Source organism: Xyrauchen texanus, chromosome 35 (genome assembly GCF_025860055.1).
Source record: "Xyrauchen texanus isolate HMW12.3.18 chromosome 35, RBS_HiC_50CHRs, whole genome shotgun sequence".
Taxonomy (NCBI): Eukaryota; Metazoa; Chordata; class Actinopteri; order Cypriniformes; family Catostomidae; genus Xyrauchen; species Xyrauchen texanus.
In genome coordinates, this window is record NC_068310.1 from 22323517 (window position 1) to 22347099 (window position 23583).

At 38.6% G+C, this 23583-nt stretch overlaps 2 protein-coding genes across 3 annotated transcripts in view; both read right to left on the reverse strand.

Annotated features, from left to right (window-relative positions):
- LOC127628776 (pleckstrin homology domain-containing family M member 2-like) overlaps positions 1 to 12585 on the reverse strand; it is a 35364-nt gene extending 22779 nt beyond the window's left edge. Inside the window, exons 1-10 of one of the 2 annotated variants that reach the window (XM_052105652.1) lie at positions 12301 to 12585; positions 11302 to 11408; positions 11100 to 11209; positions 10781 to 10880; positions 10570 to 10657; positions 9013 to 9187; positions 8026 to 8085; positions 6730 to 7000; positions 2973 to 3770; positions 2750 to 2819 (exon numbers count right to left, since the gene is read on the reverse strand). In XM_052105652.1, coding sequence (XP_051961612.1) covers positions 2750 to 2819; positions 2973 to 3770; positions 6730 to 7000; positions 8026 to 8085; positions 9013 to 9187; positions 10570 to 10657; positions 10781 to 10880; positions 11100 to 11209; positions 11302 to 11408; positions 12301 to 12360 — 1839 coding nt within the window. In that variant the 5' untranslated portion in view covers positions 12361 to 12585. The remainder of the gene's footprint in view (positions 1 to 2749; positions 2820 to 2972; positions 3771 to 6729; positions 7001 to 8025; positions 8086 to 9012; positions 9188 to 10569; positions 10658 to 10780; positions 10881 to 11099; positions 11210 to 11301; positions 11409 to 12300) is intronic. The other variant, XM_052105653.1, reaches the window with a different exon arrangement.
- A 7220-nt stretch (positions 12586 to 19805) lies between these two features.
- The window catches only part of LOC127628967 (dolichyl-diphosphooligosaccharide--protein glycosyltransferase 48 kDa subunit), a 12975-nt gene continuing 9197 nt past the window's right edge, over positions 19806 to 23583 (reverse strand). Inside the window, exons 6-11 of the mRNA XM_052105968.1 lie at positions 23516 to 23583; positions 23276 to 23424; positions 22936 to 23083; positions 20980 to 21100; positions 20788 to 20894; positions 19806 to 20640 (exon numbers count right to left, since the gene is read on the reverse strand). The exon at positions 23516 to 23583 is cut by the window's right edge and continues 26 nt beyond it. Coding sequence (XP_051961928.1) covers positions 20491 to 20640; positions 20788 to 20894; positions 20980 to 21100; positions 22936 to 23083; positions 23276 to 23424; positions 23516 to 23583 — 743 coding nt within the window. The 3' untranslated portion in view covers positions 19806 to 20490. The remainder of the gene's footprint in view (positions 20641 to 20787; positions 20895 to 20979; positions 21101 to 22935; positions 23084 to 23275; positions 23425 to 23515) is intronic.

Here is a 23583-nt window from a genome sequence, read left to right on the forward strand (position 1 = left end):
CCCTCTTAACAGTTCTTAACAGCTAAGATGAATTGTTATTGGGAAACGAGGCTCAGAACTCTATGCATGTGTGTGTGTCTAGGAGAAGCACTTTCATTGCACTCGTGAACAGCAGAGCTCACTGCGCATTTATATAAATCAGACGTGCATTGGCAGCTTTTCTTTAGTCTGTTCTTCAAAATATAAATCACGCTTCAAACATGCATCTTTGTGTCTACAGGGTATATGCAGGAATCTTGAAGTTAATTTTAATACCTTTTCAAGACTTTTTCAAGAACTTCTCAATATTTTTTAATACCTCACCGCCACTTCAAGCTGTAACCATTTACATCAGTGATACTTTTAACTTAACAGTTTTAGTTTGTGATAAAGACTATAGACCACTCTGATACAAAAAAAAAATCAAATAGGCTGGGATAGTAAATCAAAGCAAAGTTTATTAAAAAACAAAACAAAACTTTGCTCCACCCTCAACAACAATCATGCTGACATGTGCCTCAGTTCTTCTGATTTTGTTCCCAGCAGCTTCTCAGTTTGGACCAATTCGTTCCGTTTTTCTTTACTACGTCTTCTGAGGATGTTGGACTTCGTGATCAGTTGTGCCATTAATGTCCCAGATTTCCCCTCTGCCGTTTGAGTTCAGTGAATGGTTTTTCTCCGCTGTGTGGAGACACCACAACACCTCAGCACGCAGTGTTGCTGTGCCGCCCAGAGCCACTCTGATGTCGGCTGCAGAAGATGAGGAAGCAGAGACAGCCCGGGTCGTAGCTGTAGCTTCAGGTGCGACTGCCAGTGGCGTAACGATGTTGGCACTAGGTTGTGGTGGTGCAACGCGATTACCACAGAAGCTAGCGATGGAGAGCTGCCGCTCTCGGCGGCTAGCAACGGCTTTGTGGCTAGCACAACACATGTGGGACTTTAACGAGTTAATGCCCATTGACACAATACTTATTTTTTTCTTGCATAATGTACAATATGCCTCCCTGACATTCCCCTCGACTGGCTGCAGCCACTCTTTGAAGTCCGGCATTTCCATCCAGGACGCTGCAAATTTGCACTTCCCCATTCTGTTCATGAGTTCACCAACCTTCTCTTAAAACATTTCGGTGCATTGTAATACGCACTGGGAACGCCAGAGCATACATTGTGCTTTTGAACTTCCGCCCGCCTGCCTGCTCTGGTGCCCTCAGAGGCAATTTACGAACACACCCACAATAGCCTAGTTTTTTATGTACCTGTTCGTTTTTTTAATAAAAATGACTAAATTCACACACTTTTACGATGTTTTTGGGACTCAAACTGTTGGACAGCTAATTCAGAAAAAATACTTTCAAAATTTAAGACTTTATAAAGCCGTGATAAGACTTTTTAATACTTTTTAAGAGTCTTAATTTTCCCAAAATTGATTTATCACCTTTTAATACTTTTCAAGACCCTGCGGATACCCTGGTCTAATTTCTTGTAATATATCACTCCGAGAAGTTTTACAGGTCACCTTCCACAGTGGCTGGTATATCAGCAAAATACAGTGGGTGTTCATTTCAAACCTTGTTCACCAAGAGTAGGCTTTACGGCAAATTAGGAAGAAAGGAAATCAAAACAGTGTCACTGACTTAAAGCTTTGCAATCGCACCCACACTTTCTGTTGGAAAATTATCTCTAGACAGTTTTAAATGATCATGTGTTGGTGAAAGGTGAGACACCCATGGAGCCAATTGATTTTTAACAAAGAGCCACTTGTGGCTAGCGAGCCATAGGTTCCCGACCCCTGCCCTAGAATTTACTCAGAGTGGTGCCAAAAAACATCCAGCAAGCGGCAGTTCTGCGGACGGAAATGCCTAGTTGATGAAAGGTGAACAGAGAATAGCTAGACTGGATAAAGCTTACAGAAAGGCTACAGTAATTCAGATAACCCCTTTTTACAATTGTAGTGAGCTGACTAGCATCTCAGAATGCACAACACGTCGAACCTTGAGGCGGATGGGCTACAACAGCAGAAGACCCCATCAGGTTCCACTTCTGTCAGCTAAGAATAGAAAGCTGAGGATGCAGTGGGCACAGGCTCACCAAAACTGGACAGTTGAAAACTGGAAAAACGTAATCTGGTCTGATGAATCTCGATTTCTCCTGAGGCACACAAATTGCAGGGTCTTTGCAGGAACTTTGCACCGACAGCATGAATCCATGGGCACAACCAGTCTTGTGTCAACAGTCCAGGCTGGTGATGGTGGTGTACAGAATGTTTTCTTGGCACTTTGGGCCAGTTAATACCAATACATCATCACGTGAATGCCACAGGCTATTTGAGTATTGTTGCTGACCTTGTGCATCCCTTCATGGCCACAATTTACCCATGCTCTTACAGCAACTATCAGCATGATAATCCACCATGTCACAAAGCAAAACTCAAACTGGTTTCATGAACATTACAATGAGCACACTGTTCTTCAGTGGCCTTCCCAGTCACCGGATCTGAATCCAATAGAACACCTTTGGGATGCGGTAGAACGGGAGAAGTTGTTTGATGCATTCTTGTCAACAAGGACCAGAATCTCAAAAGGAACGTTTCCAACATCTTGTGGAATTAATGCCACAAAGAATAAAGGCTGTTTGAGAGAAAAGGGATGGCCTACCCAGTATTAGTATAGTGTTCCTAATAAAGTGCTCAGTGAGTGCATATTGTGATCAACACTGAAGCAAACACAAAAGTCTTCATCCACCAACAATAAATTAAAGAGATTTTAGTCACCCTAAAGAGCTGTTCTTCATTTTCCCTAAAAACATGAATCATGAGCAGCAGTAGGTGATTATTATCCACCCTGTACAAAAAAGAAAAAAGAAAAATCTTAATATGCATCACACTCTTGGTTAGATACATTTATGAGATTATTTACAATTATTGGGTAATTATTATAGCTATTCAGAGTTTAATATGACATTGATTGAAAGAAAATCACAATTCATTGTCTCACTTAAACTCTGCAGCATGGGAGCCATGTATTGAACTGTCTTTATCTTCCTCCTGCTTTTCTTCTGTTTTACTCTGTTTCTCCACATCTGACTCCTCTATGGGGATGGAGGTATCCTGCCCTGCGGCTGGTGCCTCTGTTTTTCTCTCAACTTCATGGCCACCAAGAACATCCTGCGGCTCGCCATTCCCTGCAGAGTCATGGTGGCCACCACACGAGGCAGCAGGGTCTGGACTCTGGGAGGTAAAGCAGTAGAAGTCTGCAGGTGGCATGGGGGCCTGCAGGAAGCTGGGGCTTGGCTGGGAGTCTGGGTCTGGGGGTTCGCCACCCGAGTCCTCTCGAAAGGGCCGCTGGTTGAGGGGTCCCACGGCAGAGCTGGCACCATCATGACTAGTGTAAGCTCTGCCGACTCCATCAGCTCCCTCCACCTCTTCACCTTGCTCCCAGTTCTCTCCATCCAGACAGCCGTTCAATCTGTCCATGACCTCACGAAGGGGTTGCCCCACACTGTCCATAGAGGTGTCAGTCATCTTAGGGAGTCTCAGCCCAGCTCCAGAGTCTTCAGCCTCTCCCTCCTCTCTCCCATTCCTCAGAAAGTTGGTCACAGGACAGTCTGGCCCCTCTAGAGGAACCCATTTATCCACATTAAGGCTGTCCACTACAATGTCCCTCTCAACTACAATCTGTACACATTCCTCAGTGTCAGGCCTGTCTGGAGAAATTACATTCTGAACACTGCTCACAGAGTCTGTCGATCCCCTCCCACATTGTTTCTTACCAGGTCTTCTGCGTCTTGACATCCTGGTGTAGCACAAAGAGTATTATTTTTAACAGCAACACCGGGAAATATTAATTCAATCCTATCTACCTTATGTAAAACCAATTTCAGCATTAGATAACTATCCAAATAACCAGAAAAACAAATATAAGCTGAGTTTATAGGTACAGTTTGTAATAAAGTGCATTCTGAAAGTATTCAAACCCCTTAATTTTTTCACATTCTGTTATGTTGCAGCCTTTTAAAAAAAGAAAAATATTCACATAAATCTACACTTCATTCTCCATAACGACAAAGCAAAAACCATAACTTTACAAATTTATTAAAAAGAAAAAAAATTAAATAAATCACACTAGTATTCAGACCTTATGACATTTGAAATTTAGCTAAGGTGCATCCCATTTCTCTGAAACATTTTTGAGATTATTCTACTCTTTGATTGGAGACCACCTGTGGAACATTCCATTGACTGGACATGATTTGGAAAGGCACACACCTGTCTATATAAGGTCTCACAGCTGAAAATGCATATCAGAGCAAAAACCAAGTTATGAGGTCAAAGCAACTGCCTGCAGAGCTCAGAGACAGGATTGTGTCAAGGCACAGATCTGGAGAAAGGCTACAAAAAACATTTCGGCTGCATTGAAGGTTCCCAAGAACACAGCAGCCTCCATAATTCTTAAATGGAAGTTTGGAACAAACAGGACTCTTCCTAGAGCTGGCCACGGGCCAAACTGAGCAATCGGGGGAGAAGGAACTTGTTAAGAGAGGTGACGAAGAACCCAATGGTCACTCTGGTTGAGCTCCAGAGATCCCGTGTGGAGATGGGAGAAACTTGTGGAAGGACAACCATCACAGAAGGCTCTCCTCAGTGCAAGACACATGAAAGCCTGCTTGGAATTTGCAAAAAAGCACCAAAAGGACTCTCAGACTGTGAGAAACAAGATTCTCTAGGTCTGATGAAACGAAGAATGAACTGTTTGGCCTCAATCCAAAACGTCATGTCTGGAGGAAACCAGGCACCGTTCATCACCTGCACAATACCATCCCAACGGTGAAGCGTGGTGGTGGTAACCTAATGCTGTGGGGGTGTTTTCCAGCGGGAGGGACTGAGGGACTGGTCAGGGTTGAAGGAAAGCTGAACGCAGCAATATACAGAGATATCCTTAATGAAAACCTGGTCCAGAGTGCTCAGGACCTCAGACTGGGCCGAAGGTTCCCCTTGCAACAGGACAATGACCCTAAGCACACAGCAAAGACAATGCAAGGGTGGCTAAGGGACAACCAGAGCCTGAAAATGGCTGTTCACTGACGGTCCCCATCCAACCTGACAGAGCTTGAGAGGATCTGCAGTGAAGAATGGCAGAAACTCCCCAAATTCAGGTGTGCAAAGCTTGTCGCATCATACCCAAAAAGACTTGTCTATAATAGTTGCCATTTCAGTTAATACATTTATAATAAATTTGCAAAGATATGAAAAATCTGTATTTGCTTTGTGATTATGGGGTATGGAGTATAGACTGATGTAAAAAGCATTTTAGCATAAGGCTGCCACATAACAATATGTGAAAAATGAAAGGGGTCTGAATACTCTATGAATGCACTGTATTTGCACCACTGTGGTACAGAACGAGATTGAGGCAATCTGTTTGGAAAACAATCATTATTTTCAGCCATTCCACCCTGATGAAAAATCGATCACTGGTCAAACAAACGAGCAATGTTTTGAAAGTATTTTACAGCTACGGTGTTTAAACTGGTGTTGGAGTGGTGGCGTAGTGGGCTAAAGCACATAACCAGTAATCAGAAAGTCGCTGGTTTGATCCCCACAGCCACCACCATTGTGTCCTTGAGCAAGGCACTTAACTCCAGGTTGCTCCAGGGGGATTGTCCCTGTAATAAGTGCACTGTAAGTCGCTTTGTATAAAAGCGTCTGCCAAATACATAAATGTAAAATCTTCAGGAAATTTACAAGTAAGCAATTCATAAGATGATTTCCCTGATTTCTTGTGGCACTGTCATAACATTGCTTTGCTTGTTTGAGTATCCTGAACAGCCCAACACATCAACATTCATATTAAACCAATGGAGTGAGTCAGAAATTTAGTGGGGCTCAAGAGTAAAAATGCCCCCTAAAATGATGAAAATGCCCCTGAAATTCAAAATGTGGAAGCAGAAAATGCCCTCAATGAATTCTTATTTGTAAAATCGAATAAAGTTCTTAATATTCTATTATAATCCTAGTTATCCATAATACGGCATACATTCTTAGGGTAAATGGTAAAAATGATCAGTCTTAAGAATTTGTATTAATGAACAATTCAGGGTTCCCACTCTTTTCAACCAATACATTTCCATGACTTGAAAACTAATTTCCATGCCCAAACAATTAGCCTTTCATTTTGAAAATGCCACAGAAATCACACAATGTCAAATAAAAAATAAAAAATATAAAATCATCAATATCATGTGGTTTTTTTTAATCCAGTGCAGTGTAACACTGATTAAATAATTTAAGACAGAGCATGATAAATAAAAATATATTAACTATAAAAAAATACAAAAAATTCCCATGACATTTCCAGGCATAGAAATAACAAATGTAAAATTCTATTTAAAAATCAAGGCAAATTTTTAGCTTTTTAAATTATTTTTCAAATGGCTTTGTGGGCTGGCTAAAATGGGCATTGTACGGCCCTGAGGCCTGACGTTCCTCACCCCTGCTTTCAATAATTAGATGAAATATGCAAAAAACACCCCTGAAAATCAAATCCATGGGGGCAAATATTGAAAAATGATAAGTAAATTTCTGACACAGGGTTGGACTATCAGTTTATCTAACCAGTGGTAGATGGGGCAATGTGCAGTAGACCAGTTTAAAAAAAAGTCATGATTAGTCATGAAAATCATTATCAATTCCATTTGGTTACGTAATTTCATTACGTAACTCCAACACAGTTAGCTCTAATGCTCAAGACACACCTAATGACCTCCAGCACAGTGTTGGCATTCTCAGGGTCTTCTCCTGTTGTAGAAAATTGACGGCTAGCCATGTGGACAGGGGTGACATCAGCTGAAGTGTTTGTGTCTGAGTCCTCACTGAAGGGGTTATGTAGAAGTCTAGGGCTTCGCGAAAGAGATGTGGTCCTGATGTTGCCAGCAGAGGCCCTCACCACTACACAGTCACTGACAACAGTCTGAGGGTCTGAACCTGAGGAACGAGGCCCACTGACTAGATCAGACAAGTCCCCTTCTATCAGAAAGTGAGAGCAAGAAAGACAAACATCTCAAATAGGTAGGACAGGCAGATATTGGGACCTCAAGTGGAGATTCTGTGTTCAACAAAAGCTTTACTGCCCCCGTGCTAGCAGGTCTAAGACTACAGGAGGGGTAAACTGTTGAACTATTGAATCACAACAGACTTACACAGACATACAACAATCATATGTTGCTTTTAAACACAATTCTGGTTCTTCGGCTATTTCCATCTCATTAATTTATCAAAAAAAGGCCTCTCAATACATACAACAACAAAAAATCAATATTTATCTCATTACTTTCTTCATGTGTCTAAATTTTGCCTATATTTTTCCTTTCAAAATATATCCTTCTATAATGCCTTTGGTTCCTCTTTTAAGAAAACCATTTACATTTTTTAGACATTTAATTCATCTAAAAAAAAATATTTTGGCAGCCATACTACAAAAAATAAATATCTCTCATGCACACAAAAAAACTAATTATTTAAATCAGCTGTATTTGGGGAATATTTAAATCACTGCTAGTTCACCATTATAGTCAGCATTTTATAATCACCACGTTTAGAGCAATATTAGTGAGTAGTTGGTTAAAACCAGGGCAGAAAACATGCAGACCAGCTGCCACATGGCACAGGTACAATGGCAGGAAATTCAAACTGGCAACATACAGTGAATTTAAGCTGCATCAGCCACTATAGTATGTTTTAGTATCGTCCCATACAAACCCCGCAGCAGAAGAGGTTTGGGCTGTTCAAACTAATTGAAACGATCAATATATTTCTGATTATCAGCAGAACTAATTGACTAATTGAATTAATATTTAGGCTAAAAGAGTAACCTGTGCATAAACAACAACTAAATACTCACAAGCAAAAGAGCCCATAACAAGTTCTGTGCATGAAACAAACATGTACCCAGATAAATGGACATGCGTGATCCTGGTTAGTGGGTTTGGAAGAATAGATGGGGTGGAGTGGAAATGTTAAGATTGCAGAAGAGGGAAATAACCATGTCCCACCTTCCCAGTCTGCACTTGGCAATGACTGCAACACAGGGAAGATGTCACCAAAATCATAATCTAAAAAGGGAGAAATAAGAGTCGTCATTAGAAAGAACAGAATGATGAAGGGAATGAAAGATAAAAGAAAAAAAACAGGAAGAGATAACAAATATTGAATGTGAAACTTGGCACATGAGGAACTAAGTAAAGGCTGACAACCGAAAACGACATTGTGACAAAGGTGCAATTGAATGAAATAAAAGCATTTGTGTGTGACCATGAAGGTCCACAAAGATTATTAACACTCACTGCACACATCTTGAACATGAACAGGGATTATTGCCATTCTGGTGCAGATGAACAAACTATATTAACAACGTTAAGTATGTAAAAGAATGGGAGATAAGCAAAACATCATATTAAAAGTGAGAAAGAAAAGACGGGATTACACTAACCAAATTTAATGCTCTTATTATAGAGTCGGTGCTCATCAATATTAACAGAAATTATTGAACAGTTTGTATGATGGGTAATTTCTTACCCTTAGACCACGATTTAATCTAGTTGGAGTTTATTAAACATGTTTGATATTTTAGAGCTGACTGCAGAGAAAAACTAGTAAGGTATTGAATTGATGCTCCACAACTCAATAATGAAGTCATACGGAAACATTTCAACTGAAAAACAGGCCACTCAGCTGGTGTCGCTGCAACATCAATGGAAGCCAACTCCTGTATAACCATGTTTTGTTTTTTTTTTACATCAGATTGTTGTGCAACTCACAGAACAGGAGGGTCTGTTTCCATGTGAGTCTGCTGTGTTCAGATTGATTTGACTGATCCGCAGTCCTTTGGTGTAGCCATTTACAGTACATAGTCTGTGGTTGTGAAATACCTAGAATTTTTAGATTCTGTTCACATTTTAAAAGTCAGAATGTGTAATCCATCCAGAGATAGATAGAGAAGGAGAGAGACATACACAGAGAATTAAATCTGAGCAGTTTACCTTCACTGGATGGGGCAATGGCGCTGTCGTCCCACTCAAGGTTAGTGGAGGTCAGAGATGTGAAAGAGTGCAGAGACAGACTATCAGAGCTTGGCAACCTCTCCTCAAAATCCAACAGATTTAGAGGTTTGTAGTATTCTGGCATGTAAGGAGCAACATCCAGGTATGGCACATCCTGTCACCAATTAAAACGGAGTATAGAAAATGTTCATTCAACAATTCCAATTTATGTCAATTGTTTTACTTGAATCTGTCGTATACAATGTGTTGAATCAAGAGTCCTGTATACATGTTCTGTATAAAGCCTGATTTATCCTATGGAAGAAGCTAACCTTTTTTCTCCTGGATGAGCTAAAGCACCCTTGGCGATCGAAGCCAGAGATTATACTACACACAACATTGTTTAAAAATGTGTTCATTGGGGGCCTGGGTAGCACAGCGAATATTGACTACCACCCCTGGAGTCGCAAGTTTGAATCCAGGGCGTGCTGAGTGACTCCAGCCAGGTCTCCTTAACAACCAAATTGGCCCGGTTGCTAAAGAGGGAAGAGTTACATGGGGTAACCTCCTTGTGGTCACTATAATGTGTGGTTATCGCTCTGTGGGGTGTGTGACGAGTTGTGTGTGGATACCCCGGAGAATAGCGTGGGCCTCCACACGCGCTATGTCTCCGCGGTAACCCGCTCAACAAGCCACGTGATAAGACGCGCGGATTGACAGTCTCAGACGCAGAGGCAACTGAGATTCATCCTCCGCCACCCGGATTGAGGCGAGTCACTACGCCACCACGAGGACTTAAGAGCGCATTGAGAATTGGGCATTCCAAATTGGGGAGAGAAAAAAAAATTATTTGTTTGTTGATAGTGATGTTATGGCGTTTAACGTACTGTTCCAGCCATGGAAGTAATGTCAAAAATGCAGGCTTTTCTCTCTGTGGATCAGTCCGTTTAGCTGCATCGCATCTTTGCTTTATTAAACTTGTCACAGAGCCCTGTCCACTTTTGGTGACAAGTTATTTTAAATTATTTATAACAGTTATTATTGATCGGAGTTCATAAAAACTCCAAACTCTCGCCATGCATTTGTCGTGACCACACTGTCTTTGTGGAGTTTGTGCTGCAAATCATATAAAAATTTTTTTTTTTTTTTAAGTTTACTTCTGCACAATCTGAAGGATGTGCTTCAAAAGTAATCCACTTTAATGTCAGTAACCTAGGTAACAACTCTTCAGAAGGCAAAAGCAATTGTAATAATAATAAAAAAAGTCACATCCAAACCACACCTACAATTAGTTTTAACCAATCATCAATGCTCTTTGACCAGCGGAGTTATCCTAGGTCAAGAATTTCAGAGATGTGCGTGAACAGGAGAAATCTCACCAAACAAACACATTGGCACAATAAAAATGCCAATGCATTTAACCATCATTTGTAGGTAAACCAAGCGAAGCCTGATTGCCCAGTAAATATAAATTAGCCTGAAGGTACTACAAGTCTGGGAAATATAGTGGAGCAGACACTGAAATTCTAGAGGAGACAAATCAATGAGCAGTCATACCAGCTCGAGGTCAAACCGGATAAATTCCAACCCAGAGACAAGCGTAAGAAACAGAGTGAGATGGTCATGACTGCAAACCAATGCATTCCTGTGAAAGAGGAAAGAATTTTCACAAATTGCATAACTCGATTACAGTGTAAAGGAAGCCTGATCTAGAAACGTAACATCACCACAAAAGAACAATAATACCCATTATATCAAAGTCACTTACTTGTAATAGTATTTCTGTAGTAGTCCTTGATTCTCTTGAAAAAGTCTGAGGTAGCTTTCTAAAGAACTTTCACTGAGTGCCAAGTAGAGCCAGGCACGGCCTGTTGAACAACATAAGTCATATTTAGCTGTACGCAAATCCACAAGTCCACAAATGTATTTAGTGACATAAAATTAACAACTGTGCCAATGTATATATTTGTAATGGACAAAATTGACAATGTATGCATCCTGCTTCCTTTGAGCAAATATTTGATATTTACTTTACAGCAATCATACAAGTATCATAGTCATTGCAGGTGGTAAAAGTTTGGTCTTACTTCTGCCAAGATTGGTAGCAATGTGTTGGAGCTCATCAATCTGTCGGACAGCCTCTCGCCGAGTGAAGTGTAACACAAGGACCCAGTAACCGGATGAGATGTCCTGCAGTCTTCAAGCCACACAGAGAGAAGATCAGTAAGCTCTCAAAACTGTCCTTAAAAGTTTAGAATAAAAAAAAGGTCTCTAAGCAGTTTGTCTTACCCATAGAGCAGAGCATGATCAAGGTGCTCACACAACCGCTGAAGAACCCGGTCGTGATTCCTGATGGCTGGTGTCTCATCCTCACAGGCAGCAAAGTAACTCTGCAACTGCAGGTTAAAACATGATAAGATTAAGACTGATTACTTAAACTTGACTGCAGTAGTTTGACATGAATATAAAAAGGGTGTTCAGTCTGATAAATTCTTGGATTGCATTTAGTCTTGACATTCCAAGCAGTCTTTTTCATTTTGGTTCTGGATGAACTACCTAATCAGGATGTGAAATTATTTTAAACGAAATCACCATTCTGTGATTGTATGATGTTATCCTGTGAAAAGCAGAACTTTCTGGTGTTTTCATCACAAGCTCCTGAGAACTTACTAATGCTAAGCACCTGATGGCAAAATCTGGATGACTAGACCAAAAGGTGGCAGGGTGTGCAAGCCACTGATACTCTGTACAATGTTGACAGGAATGCAAAAGTTAGTAGATCACTAAAGAGCAAACACACATTAACGCAGACAGATCAAAAAGCACAACAAGAAAGCCATACAGAAACAGAATGACTTCGGATTGCACCACAAAATAGGTAGCAACGCATGACTACCCTAATAACAGGATCTCATTTGATCACATCATGTCACTAAGTTAACACTGGCTGAACACTGTTAGTGATGCACATGCTGTTGTTACTTCACTCAAGCCCAGAATGACTCCATCGTGTCATTTCACCAATAAACACAGGTTTAAACTACGCTACAAGTACCCAAAGGTCTGCCACCTGACTGCCACCTATCTAAGCTGGTCTTCATGAAACACTGATTTAAGTGGAAACACTCAATATTTTTCTCAAGTTGTGAAGACGTTTGTCTTCGTTAAGAGACAGGAGGGGGAGGCCCAAATATTTTAAAAGCGTAAACCGCAACAGCCCCAACAAACCTTCAAATTATATACTCGAGTGAGAAGCACATCATAGAAGCAGTTATAGAGGTGTCCTACCTTCTTGACGGAGAAAGAGATATTTTCAAGGATCCTGTCTTTGACTTTGAGTTGATCCATGTCTGGTTGTGCTCTCACTGCAGATATCAGCTGATGCGCGCTCCCGACCCTCGGGCATGTTCACAAGCCAACTATTACAAATACACATCGCCAACTGACACAAACGATGTATTCCAGCTAAAAATACGGTCACAGATATGGTTGACTAGACCGCTTAAAAGAAAAAGCTTTGAAGGCTTTTTCTTTTCTTTTTGTGTGTGACCTGTTTTGAGCTATTACTTGCTAGCTAAGCGGCTAACTGTTATTCGCCACAACAAAAAAGCTGAAAATAGACGAGTGCGGTAAAGTTAGTTTTATATTTGACATAATACCCATTAAACTCTCCGTGCAAATCACATTTTCAAGCCAAACCATCTTGGACATGTATGAATAGGGTTTCTTTGCCTAGCACAAAGCTAAATATATATATATATATAGAGGCTATATATAAAATTGTATTAGCCCTATAAATCAATTTAACAATTTAATATTTTAACATAAAAAAAAAAATTCTGTTTCATGAAACAAGGCTCTGTTTGTGGAATTTACATTATATGTTTTCAAATATATATAGTACTTTAAATGTTTGTAATATTTTAATTCCATTAAACTCAATTACCGTATGACCTAGAGACATGAATCCAACTGTAAAACACTCAGAATGTTATTCTTTATATAGCACTACACTTATTTTTGGGAGTACACGTTCAGTACTTTTAATACAGATTCAAATATCCCTATAAATCTATTAAACCCATGACCGTATGACCTAGAGACATGAAACCAACTGTAAAACGCTCATATTCTTCAAATTGCACAAGACTTGTTTTTGGGAAACCCGTTCAGTACTTTTTATACAGATTTAAGTATCCCTATAAATCTATTAAACTCAATGACTATAGAATTGTAATGGCTGTATAACAAGTACTGAACGTGTACTCCCAAAAACAAGCCTCGTGCTACATGAAGTCTTTTGAGTCATTCTATGAGACGGGTGCCATTTGTGTCTGCAACGTTTGATGAGATGCATAAGGCCCAAAAAATTTCCCAAAGTGTTTCCAGCGCTTAAAGTTATTAAATCAAGTGTTCTTGTTAAAATGATATATGATAAAAAATACTATTCTTAAAGAGTAACATACTATTTTTAATCATTTTTCATTAGTACATAGCCAAATTCTCATGTCCGTGTTGACCAACATGACACTTGCATCTAAAATATCAGCATATAGGGCCTACGTTTTATATATTTTTTTCAAACTTTTATTTTATTCAAGATATTACGTGTGTCCCTGTATATATGAGATATATTTATTCAAAATAAACCTTATTTTTTGTCAGTATTTTATGATTTGAGTGCGTCCCTCAGTTTGACTTACCACCCGTCACACTAACTTGTTTTATCTATAAATATGTACCGTTGCTTTAAATGACATCACAAAGTGGAAATGACATAATTTGAGCCTTGTAGCCACCATGAACAAAAGCAGGCAAGTACTGACATTCTTTTACTTTGTTTATTTGTTGCTTTTTCATGTTAGGCGGTCCGTCAAGCTTAAACCAACCACCCCGTCACGCAAAATAGATAGGGGAAACTGTCCTTTATGACATTTTTTACATTATTAATGCAAAGAAAATTATATTTCAGATTGAATGCATTTATGCTATGTGAGGAACTTGACCACATGTGAGATCTGCAGCCATTTTGGGATGAAATTTAACACCCCGTCACATGTTTTATTGTGACGTGGTGGTAAGGGATGTGATGGGGTGGTTCTGCTTTCCGTTTGAATGTGTGAAATCAAGGATTCTAATATAGGCTAATCAATTTATTTTCTGTTAACTTAACCCTGTTTGGTTCACTCACTCACACACTCATCACTCACTATATCTATCAGTCACTCACTCAATCACTCTCTCACTATATCTTTCACTCACTCATCACTTACTATCTCTTTCACTCACTCACTCACTCACTCATCACTCACTATATCTTTCACTATCTCTTTCACTCTTTCACTCATCACTCACTATATCTTTCACTCACTCACTCATCACTCACTATATCTTTCAATATCTCTTTCAATCACTCACTCATCACTCACTATATCTTTCACTATCTCTTTCACTCTTTCACTCATCACTCACTATATCTTTCACTCACTCACTCATCACTCACTATATCTTTCACTATCTCTTTCAATCACTCACTCATCACTCACTATCTCTTTCACTCACTCATCACTCACTGTATATCTCTTTCACTCACTCACTCACTCATCACTCAATATATCTTTCACTATCTCTTTCACTCACTCACTCATCACTCAATATATCTTTCACTATCTCTTTCACTCTTTCACTCACTCATTCATCACTTACTATCTCTTTCACTCATCACTCACTATATCTTTCACTATCTCTTTCACTCTTTCACTCATCACTCACTATATCTTTCACTACCTCTTTCACTCATCACTCACTATATCTTTCACTACCTCTTTCACTCATCACTCACTATATCTTTCACTATCTCTTTCACTCACTCACTCATCACTCAATATATCTTTCACTATCTCTTTCACTCTTTCACTCACTCATTCATCACTTACTATCTCTTTCACTCATCACTCACTATATCTTTCACTATCTCTTTCACTCTTTCACTCATCACTCACTATATCTTTCACTATCTCTTTCACTCATCACTCACTATATCTTTCACTATCTCTTTCACTCACTCACTCATCACTCACTATCTCTTTCACTATCTCTTTCACTCTTTCACTCATCACTTTCACTCACTCACTCATCACTCACTATCTCTTTCACTATCTCTTTCACTCATCACTCACTATATCTTTCACTATCTCTTTCACTCACTCACTCATCACTCACTCATCACTTACTATCTCTTTCACTCACTCCCTCATCACTCACTATATCTTTCACTATCTCTTTCACTCACTCACTCATCACTCACTCATCACTTACTATCTCTTTCACTCACTCCCTCATCACTCACTATATCTTTCACTATCTCTTTCACTCACTCACTCATCACTCACTCATCACTTACTATCTCTTTCACTCACTCACTCATCACTCACTATCTCTTTCACTCACTCACTCACTCACTCACTCATCACTCACTATATCTTTCACTATCTCTTTCACTCACTCACTCATCACTCACTCATCACTTACTATCTCTTTCACTCACTCACTCATCACTCACTATATCTTTCACTATCTCTTTCACTCACTCACTCATCACTCACTATCTCTTTCACTATCTCTTTCACTCTTTCACTCATCACTCACTATATCTTTCACTATCTCTTTCACTCACTCACTCATCACTCACTCATCACTTACTATCTCTTTCACTCACTCACTCATCACTCACTATATCTTTCACTCACTCACTTACTCACTATCTCTTTCAATCACTCATGCACTCTATATTTTTCATTCACTCACTCACCCTCTCACTCACTATATATCTTTCACTCACTCATCACTCACTATCTCTTTCAGTCACTACTTGCTCACTCACTATATCTTTCACTCACTCGCTCACTCACTCACTCACTATCTCTTTCAGTCACTACTTGCTCACTCATCACTCACTATATCTTTCACTCACTCACTCACTCTCTCACTATCTGTTTGTCACTACTTGCTCACTCACTATCTCTTTCAGTCACTACTTGCTCACTCATCACTCACTATATCTTTCACTCACTCACTCACTCTCTCACTATCTCTTTGTCACTACTTGCTCACTCACTATCTCTTTCAGTCACTACTCGCTCACTCACTATATCTTTCACTCACTCACTCACTCACTCACTCACTATATCTTTCACTCACTCACTCACTCTCTCACTATCTCTTTCACTATCTCTTTCACTCTTTCACTCATCACTCACTATATCTTTCACTATCTCTTTCACTCACTCACTCATCACTCACTATCTCTTTCACTATCTCTTTCACTCATCACTCACTATATCTTTCACTATCGCTTTCACTCACTCACTCATCACTCACTCATCACTTACTATCTCTTTCACTCACTCCCTCATCACTCACTATATCTTTCACTATCTCTTTCACTCAATCACTCATCACTCACTATATCTTTCACTATCTCTTTCACTCTTTCACTCATCACTCACTATATCTTTCACTATCTCTTTCACTCTTTCACTCATCACTCATATCTTTCACTATCTCTTTCACTCACTCACTCATCACTCACTATATCTTTCACTATCTCTTTCACTCTTTCACTCATCACTCATTATATCTTTCACTATCTCTTTCACTCACTCACTCATCACTCACTATCTCTTTCACTATCTCTTTCACTCATCACTCACTATATCTTTCACTATCTCTTTCACTCACTCCCTCATCACTCACTATATCTTTCACTATCTCTTTCACTCACTCACTCATCACTCACTCATCACTTACTATCTCTTTCACTCACTCACTCACTCATCACTCACTATATCTTTCACTATCTCTTTTACTCACTCACTCATCACTCACTCATCACTTACTATCTCTTTCACTCACTCACTCATCACTCACTATATCTTTCACTATCTCTTTCACTCACTCACTCATCACTCACTATCTCTTTCACTATCTCTTTCACTCATCACTCACTATATCTTTCACTATCTCTTTCACTCACTCACTCATCACTCACTCATCACTTACTATCTCTTTCACTCACTCACTCATCACTCACTATATCTTTCACTATCTCTTTCACTCTTTCACTCATCACTCACTATATCTTTCACTATCTCTTTCACTCACTCACTCATCACTCACTATATCTTTCACTATCTCTTTCACTCACTCACTCATCACTCACTATATCTTTCACTCACTCACTTACTCACTATCTCTTTCAATCACTCATGCACTCTATATTTTTCATTCACTCACTCACCCTCTCACTCATTATATATCTTTCACTCACTCATCACTCACTATCTCTTTCAGTCACTACTTGCTCACTCATGCACTCACTATATTTCACTCACTCACTATCTCTTTCAGTCACTACTTGCTCACTCACTATATCTTTCACTCACTCGCTCACTCACTCACTCACTATCTCTTTCAGTCACTACTTGCTCACTCATCACTCACTATATCTTTCACTCACTCACTCACTCTCTCACTATCTCTTTGTCACTACTTGCTCACTCACTATCTCTTTCAGTCACTACTTGCTCACTCATCACTCACTATATCTTTCACTCACTCACTCACTCTCTCACTATCTCTTTGTCACTACTTGCTCACTCACTATCTCTTTCAGTCACTACTTGCTCACTCACTATATCTTTCACTCACTCACTCACTCACTCACTATCTCTTTCAGTCACTATTTGCTCATTCACTATCTCTTTCAGTCACTCATCATTTATCTTTTTTATTTACTGTACAACTTCCTTTATACAGTTGAATGCAAAAAGTATTGTGATGTATAAGATCAAAGTCTAGAAAATGTTTTTTCATTATTACAAGGAAGAAAATGTAAAAAAAATTGTTTGTTAATAATTTTATTGTAAAATGTTCAAAATATCATTGGTTTCTAAAGTTTGCATCCCCATTTCTGAATGCAATAGCAATGTTCTCAAATAATATCTTTGTATCTTTTTACATTAAATGTTCATCCAACCTCTTTGGGTATTCTTTGAGCAGCTTTTTTTGTAGTTTAGAGGGATGTGTGGATGCGACACTCCCATTCACCATTATGATGCTCTTTTCAGGTATTCAGAGCATGACCAAATTTGCCATTACATCTCCAATTTTAATGTTTCCCATCCCCCAGTTTTATAAAGGTTAAAACCAGCAGATCATATAGAAAAACACTTTGTCCGTACCACCCCGTCACAGGGACATTTTTTTAATTTATTTTATGGAAAGGAAATACAGTTTTACATAAATGAATGTTGAATGATGTTCTTGTTGTGTGGACTAATCAGATAAATGTATCTTTATTTGTATTTTTTAAGTGAATTTGTTTTTTCAGTACAAACAATGAGGCCATTGAAATGTTGAATTCATATTTCAAGATTAAAAATCTAAAAATACAAAAATGTATTAAAATTACAGACTTTCTATTGATGGTTTCAAAAAAAAGGGACGTTTTACTATTAGAAAACATTAGATTTTAAAAATCTATTTCTTGTTTTACTACTCTAATGGTGTACATATTGTCTGTAACGGTGTGGTACGAGAAAGGCTCCCATGAGTGAATAAAAAGGATAATATTAATAAGGATTTTGTGCCTGAGGTGGGAAAATATGTTTTTTTGAAGGATTAACATATCTTTCAAGTTGTAAGTTTAAAAAAAAAAAAGTTTGTTCTTAATGAACATTTTGAAAATTGCAAAGTGGAAATGGCATCCGTTTGGTAGAATTACTCTTTTACAGTTGGTTTCATGTCCCTAGGTCAAGTGGTCATTGAGTTTAATTTAATTGGAATATTACAAACATTTACATTTACACTACTATATTTATTTGAAAACATATGGAATGTAAATTCCACAAACAGAGCCTTGTGTCATGAAAGGGATATTTTTAAGAACATTTAACATGTTAATATTTTTGTGATGTCATAATATCAAATGGTTAAATTGTTTAATTGATTTATAGGGCTAATAAAATTGTGTGTGTGTGTGTGTATATATATATATATATATATATATATATACAGCTTTGTGCTAGGCAAAGAAAACCTATTCATACATGTCCAAGTTGGATTGGCCTGAAAATGTGATTTGCCTAGAGTTTAACAAGTATTGTCACAAATGTTAAAACGAATGTCAAATATAAAACTAACTTTGCTGCACTAAAAAGACGGACATATTAGGTTTAGATTTATTTTATGTTTTGCGGTGGACAAAGCACAAATGTAAATTTGGGTATTCAATTATGTGCTAGTATTTTAGGTTACTTGATTAGCGCCCAGTTACTTATACTTAACACATTAGACGTGATTGCTAAAGCTTTTGAAAGTACTAGTTAAGTAACAAGAATAAACAGGTCCAGAAACTTCACCCAACGAAAGATGTGAGTGGAAATTGATAGTGAAAAAAGGGTACCAAAATTTGGTGCCCATTCACTTGCATTGTATGGACCTACAAAGCTGATATATTCTTCTAAAACTCATCAGCAAAAGAACATCACATTCGGAGTTTGGGATTACATACTACTCATATGTAGTAGTGTGGGTAGCATTCCAAATGGTGAGTAAATGAGAGAATTAATTTTTTTGGGTGAACTATACCTTTAACAAGGGAACATTTATGACTCCACGCTTATTTTGAACCTTCATAAATGTAATATATATATATATATATATATTTTTTTTTTTTGACTAGGCTAGTTCTTGTTGCATAATAATTTAAAACATGATTTCACAAGAAAGTCCTTTATTGGAATTTATAAATTGCACAATAAAAGTCCTCCCAAAAATGGCCTGTGTTTTTCATGGCAACATAATGGAAAATCACAAATAGGCTTATATTTATAAACTTATAAAAGTTATTAAACTTTTGTATCAACAGTAGATATTTGGGAGCTAACCCATAAAACCATCAATTCAGACCCATTATCATTAGTCATTTTTGCTATTCCTTGATGACTGATGGTGTGATGCAATTTACCAAAGAAAGCACAAAAGATCAGTGGTGGAATGTGAACTTTACTGACATCAGGTGTTTCAACCACAATTTGGTTGAAAAACATCCATTACCAAATTGTAGAATTCAAAACAATCTCTTCTTGGCATGAGCCAAACATCAGTGCATGGTGTATCATGAGATCCATTTAAAAACCAATTCAAGTTGCCTTTTATACAAATAAAAAGATGATGTGCCCCTCTAAATTAATTTAAATATCCAAATGGCAAACCAGTCCAAAAAAATCAAAAATGTATTGATGTTCATAACCCCCAAAAATGCATACAAACATACTGCCATAAGATGTAATGGCACATCATCGAACTCACCATAATGAGCCCACACCAACATATTTCAGATATCTATTCATCAGACTTGTGCTAGAGGGTTGGAGCCTCTATATTTTCTCCTTTCACTCATTACTAGTACCCATTTTAATCTGACTTCTCTTTCTCTCTCATGTGCAGAAAGACAACACTGAAGACAAAGAGTCCTGCCATCATAGAGAAGGCACTGGCATAATATGGAAATGCCGAGGGAATAAAGCGCTCATATTGGGTATGCTCCAAGGGCCGGACAGAAACCTGTTGAATAACAAAAGAACTGTTAAAAAAAAAATTCCATGTAAATGGTATTTCATATAATCACTATTGCAGAAGACTACAATGGAATACTTAACCAGAAGCCTATAGATACAGGTAGCAAAAGTCTTAATGAATTGTGATTCTCACCTGGGTTGAGGAGTACAGGTGTGTGTAGCCCAGTCTGTTGTAGTCAACTTTAAACTGGAACACTCCATACACATCTGGAAGCTTGAACTGTACACTGTACTTTCCACCTAAACAAAAAGCATTCCTATGTAAATGATGCCATGAAAATACATACAACTGAGAACTTATGGTAGAACTAAAGTACTAACACACCATTTTTCTTGAGGTACGTCCTGACAAATGGATCAATTCTGACAAATTCCAGCTGAATGTCATCTCCATCAAAGGGCACCCACTTGCCACCAGACAGCATTTCAATCACAATGCCATATTCCTGTAGGGACAATCCAGATAGTACTAGTCAGTCAATATAACCATGACTGTACACTAGGGGAGTACCAAATCAAATTTCACACTGTTCGGTTTGTATCACGGTTTTGGTATGGTTTGGTATTTGTTATGTTTAGGGGAAAAAAATAAAAAAATATTACTCCCAAAACCAAAGTAAAAATATTCTATTTGGTAACAGGCACTTCAAGAGATTTGCCCTCAATACAATTCACCATGGTTTTACAACAGTAACCATAGCTTAAACATTGTATTTGTAGTAAAATCATAGTAACCACAAAATTAACATTGTTACTGTCATGGTTACTATACTAAAATCAAGGTAACCATATGGAAACTACATTATTACTGTTGTGAAACAATGGTTAATGGTGACAGCAGTCCCCACTTCAGCCGTGGCTACTACAATATTACTATAGAAAAACCATGGTTAATTTTCATTAGGTTCTTTAAACTTAAAAAAAATAAAATAAATAAATACTGACCAACTCAACATTTTAACTTAACTGTATTATGCTACACGCATCAACATAACGTTATTAAACTAGAGATGAACTGCGGAGCAAATGCTTACCGAACCATGGTTCGCGAACCGTACGATTCGGTTTTTAAATGAGAACCGTCACACCCCTACTGTACACTGTGAGCTTTATTGCATGGGGGCCTTCTGGTTAGGGGCTATGAACAATTGCGTTCTTGCTCTAAAAAAAAAGCTAGATGCAGCACGACAAATAAAACAGAACAAAGATGTCTAGAGATGAAAAGTTTTAAAAGTTATTTTCAACCTGACATGACATCTATAAAAACGTGTTGCTCCTGCATGATGTTAAAAAAAAAAAAACAGCGAGACAGGGGTGGTGAACGTTATGAATTGCACTCGGACACATTTTTCAGCGCAACAATGAATGAAATAGAGCGTGCATAGCAAGATGTGTCTGCATTCATGTACTTACGTAGAGTATGTTTGGGCCTTAACACTACTGTACACTAAAGAAACGCACATTGTACCAGGTCTTCTAAGGTCCGTTTTTGCTGCATTCCTATTTCTCTTTGGATAAGTGAATGGCAGTAAACTATAGCTTTTTAGCTAAATATTTCCCTGCTTCTCAGTCACAAATCATATTACGCTCTTTAACTGACAGATTATGATGTCCAAGCAACTGGTTGATAAAAAAATTGAAAATTGTGAAACATTATGGCCACATTCACACAGCAGCAGAATGTGATTGTCAGACTTGTATTTGAGTGCTTAATACGGTTACAGTTCCGCTGTTCTGTAACCGAACTGACACCCACAATTGCATTCTCTGCAAACCTGTGCTGTGTGAATGGAACCATACTGAACAACTAGTTGTTAGTTACGTCATGTACAGTGAGATCCATGCTGCATTGTACATGTGTCTTGTGCGTTTCATGTGGGGTTTCGTTAACTCACGGAGATTGAGAAATGAGCTGCGTGTCATCATCCGAAGATTCAGCCACAGTGTTCAGTCAGCTGCTCACAGGCACGAGCTGTGTGACACTAAAGCTGTGCTCTGCACGAGGTTAAAAATCATTCAAAGCTGCTGTCGGTTAATTATGAGCTGTTGGATGAATTCACGCATCTATTGGGAATCATTTGTTTAATAACACGGCGGACAAGCTGGTTTTATGGACCTCGCCATCTTTTAGTCACCTTCACTATAGTTACAGCTGTTAGAATACGGTTGTGACTTCGGTTGTTTGTTCATACAGACAACATTCGAACTGCTACAGTAACTGTTGTATGAACAGCACATTTCAAGACTCACATTGACTGTGTGAATGTAGCCTATGACTCACCACAAGGTCAGTGACAGTGTAGGCAGCAGGGGGTGTGCTTTCTCCAACAGGATGATGGGTAACAGTGCCAACCCTAAGAACACCCGCCTCCTTAAACACCCAATGGGACAGAGCCTCTGCCAGCTCCTGGTTACCAGTCAGCTCATATCTGACAAGAAATGAGTATATCACAAATAATGGAAATTTAAAACAAACTGAGGGTTTAAAAATCTTTCAGCATGGCACGGTTAGTTTGGTTGAGGGTCTTAATTCCTCACATCAATAACTTCACAAATCCTCTAATATTTATTAACAATTTGGTTTCAAATGTCTGTATATCCTGTAATGAAACATTACAGACCTTTTTGATCCAGGGACAGCCTTCTGCACTGGGGAGTTAAAGAAAGCATCACTGAAGAAGTGTAGTGATCCACTGAAAACCACACGTGCATTGTTTCTTGCCTGGAGACCGGCGATCAGGAGGGTGTTCTTTCCAACTGCATGAGGATACTGAGGGGGAAAACAGGGATTGAGGAAAGAGGCTACAAATACAATAACATGGAAACACAAACCCTAAGGTAGCATGCATTTACTTATTTACCTGTGTGATAGGACGATCAGGAAAGTAAGAGTAAGAGGTGGAAGAGCCTGTCAGAATGTCAAGCACCA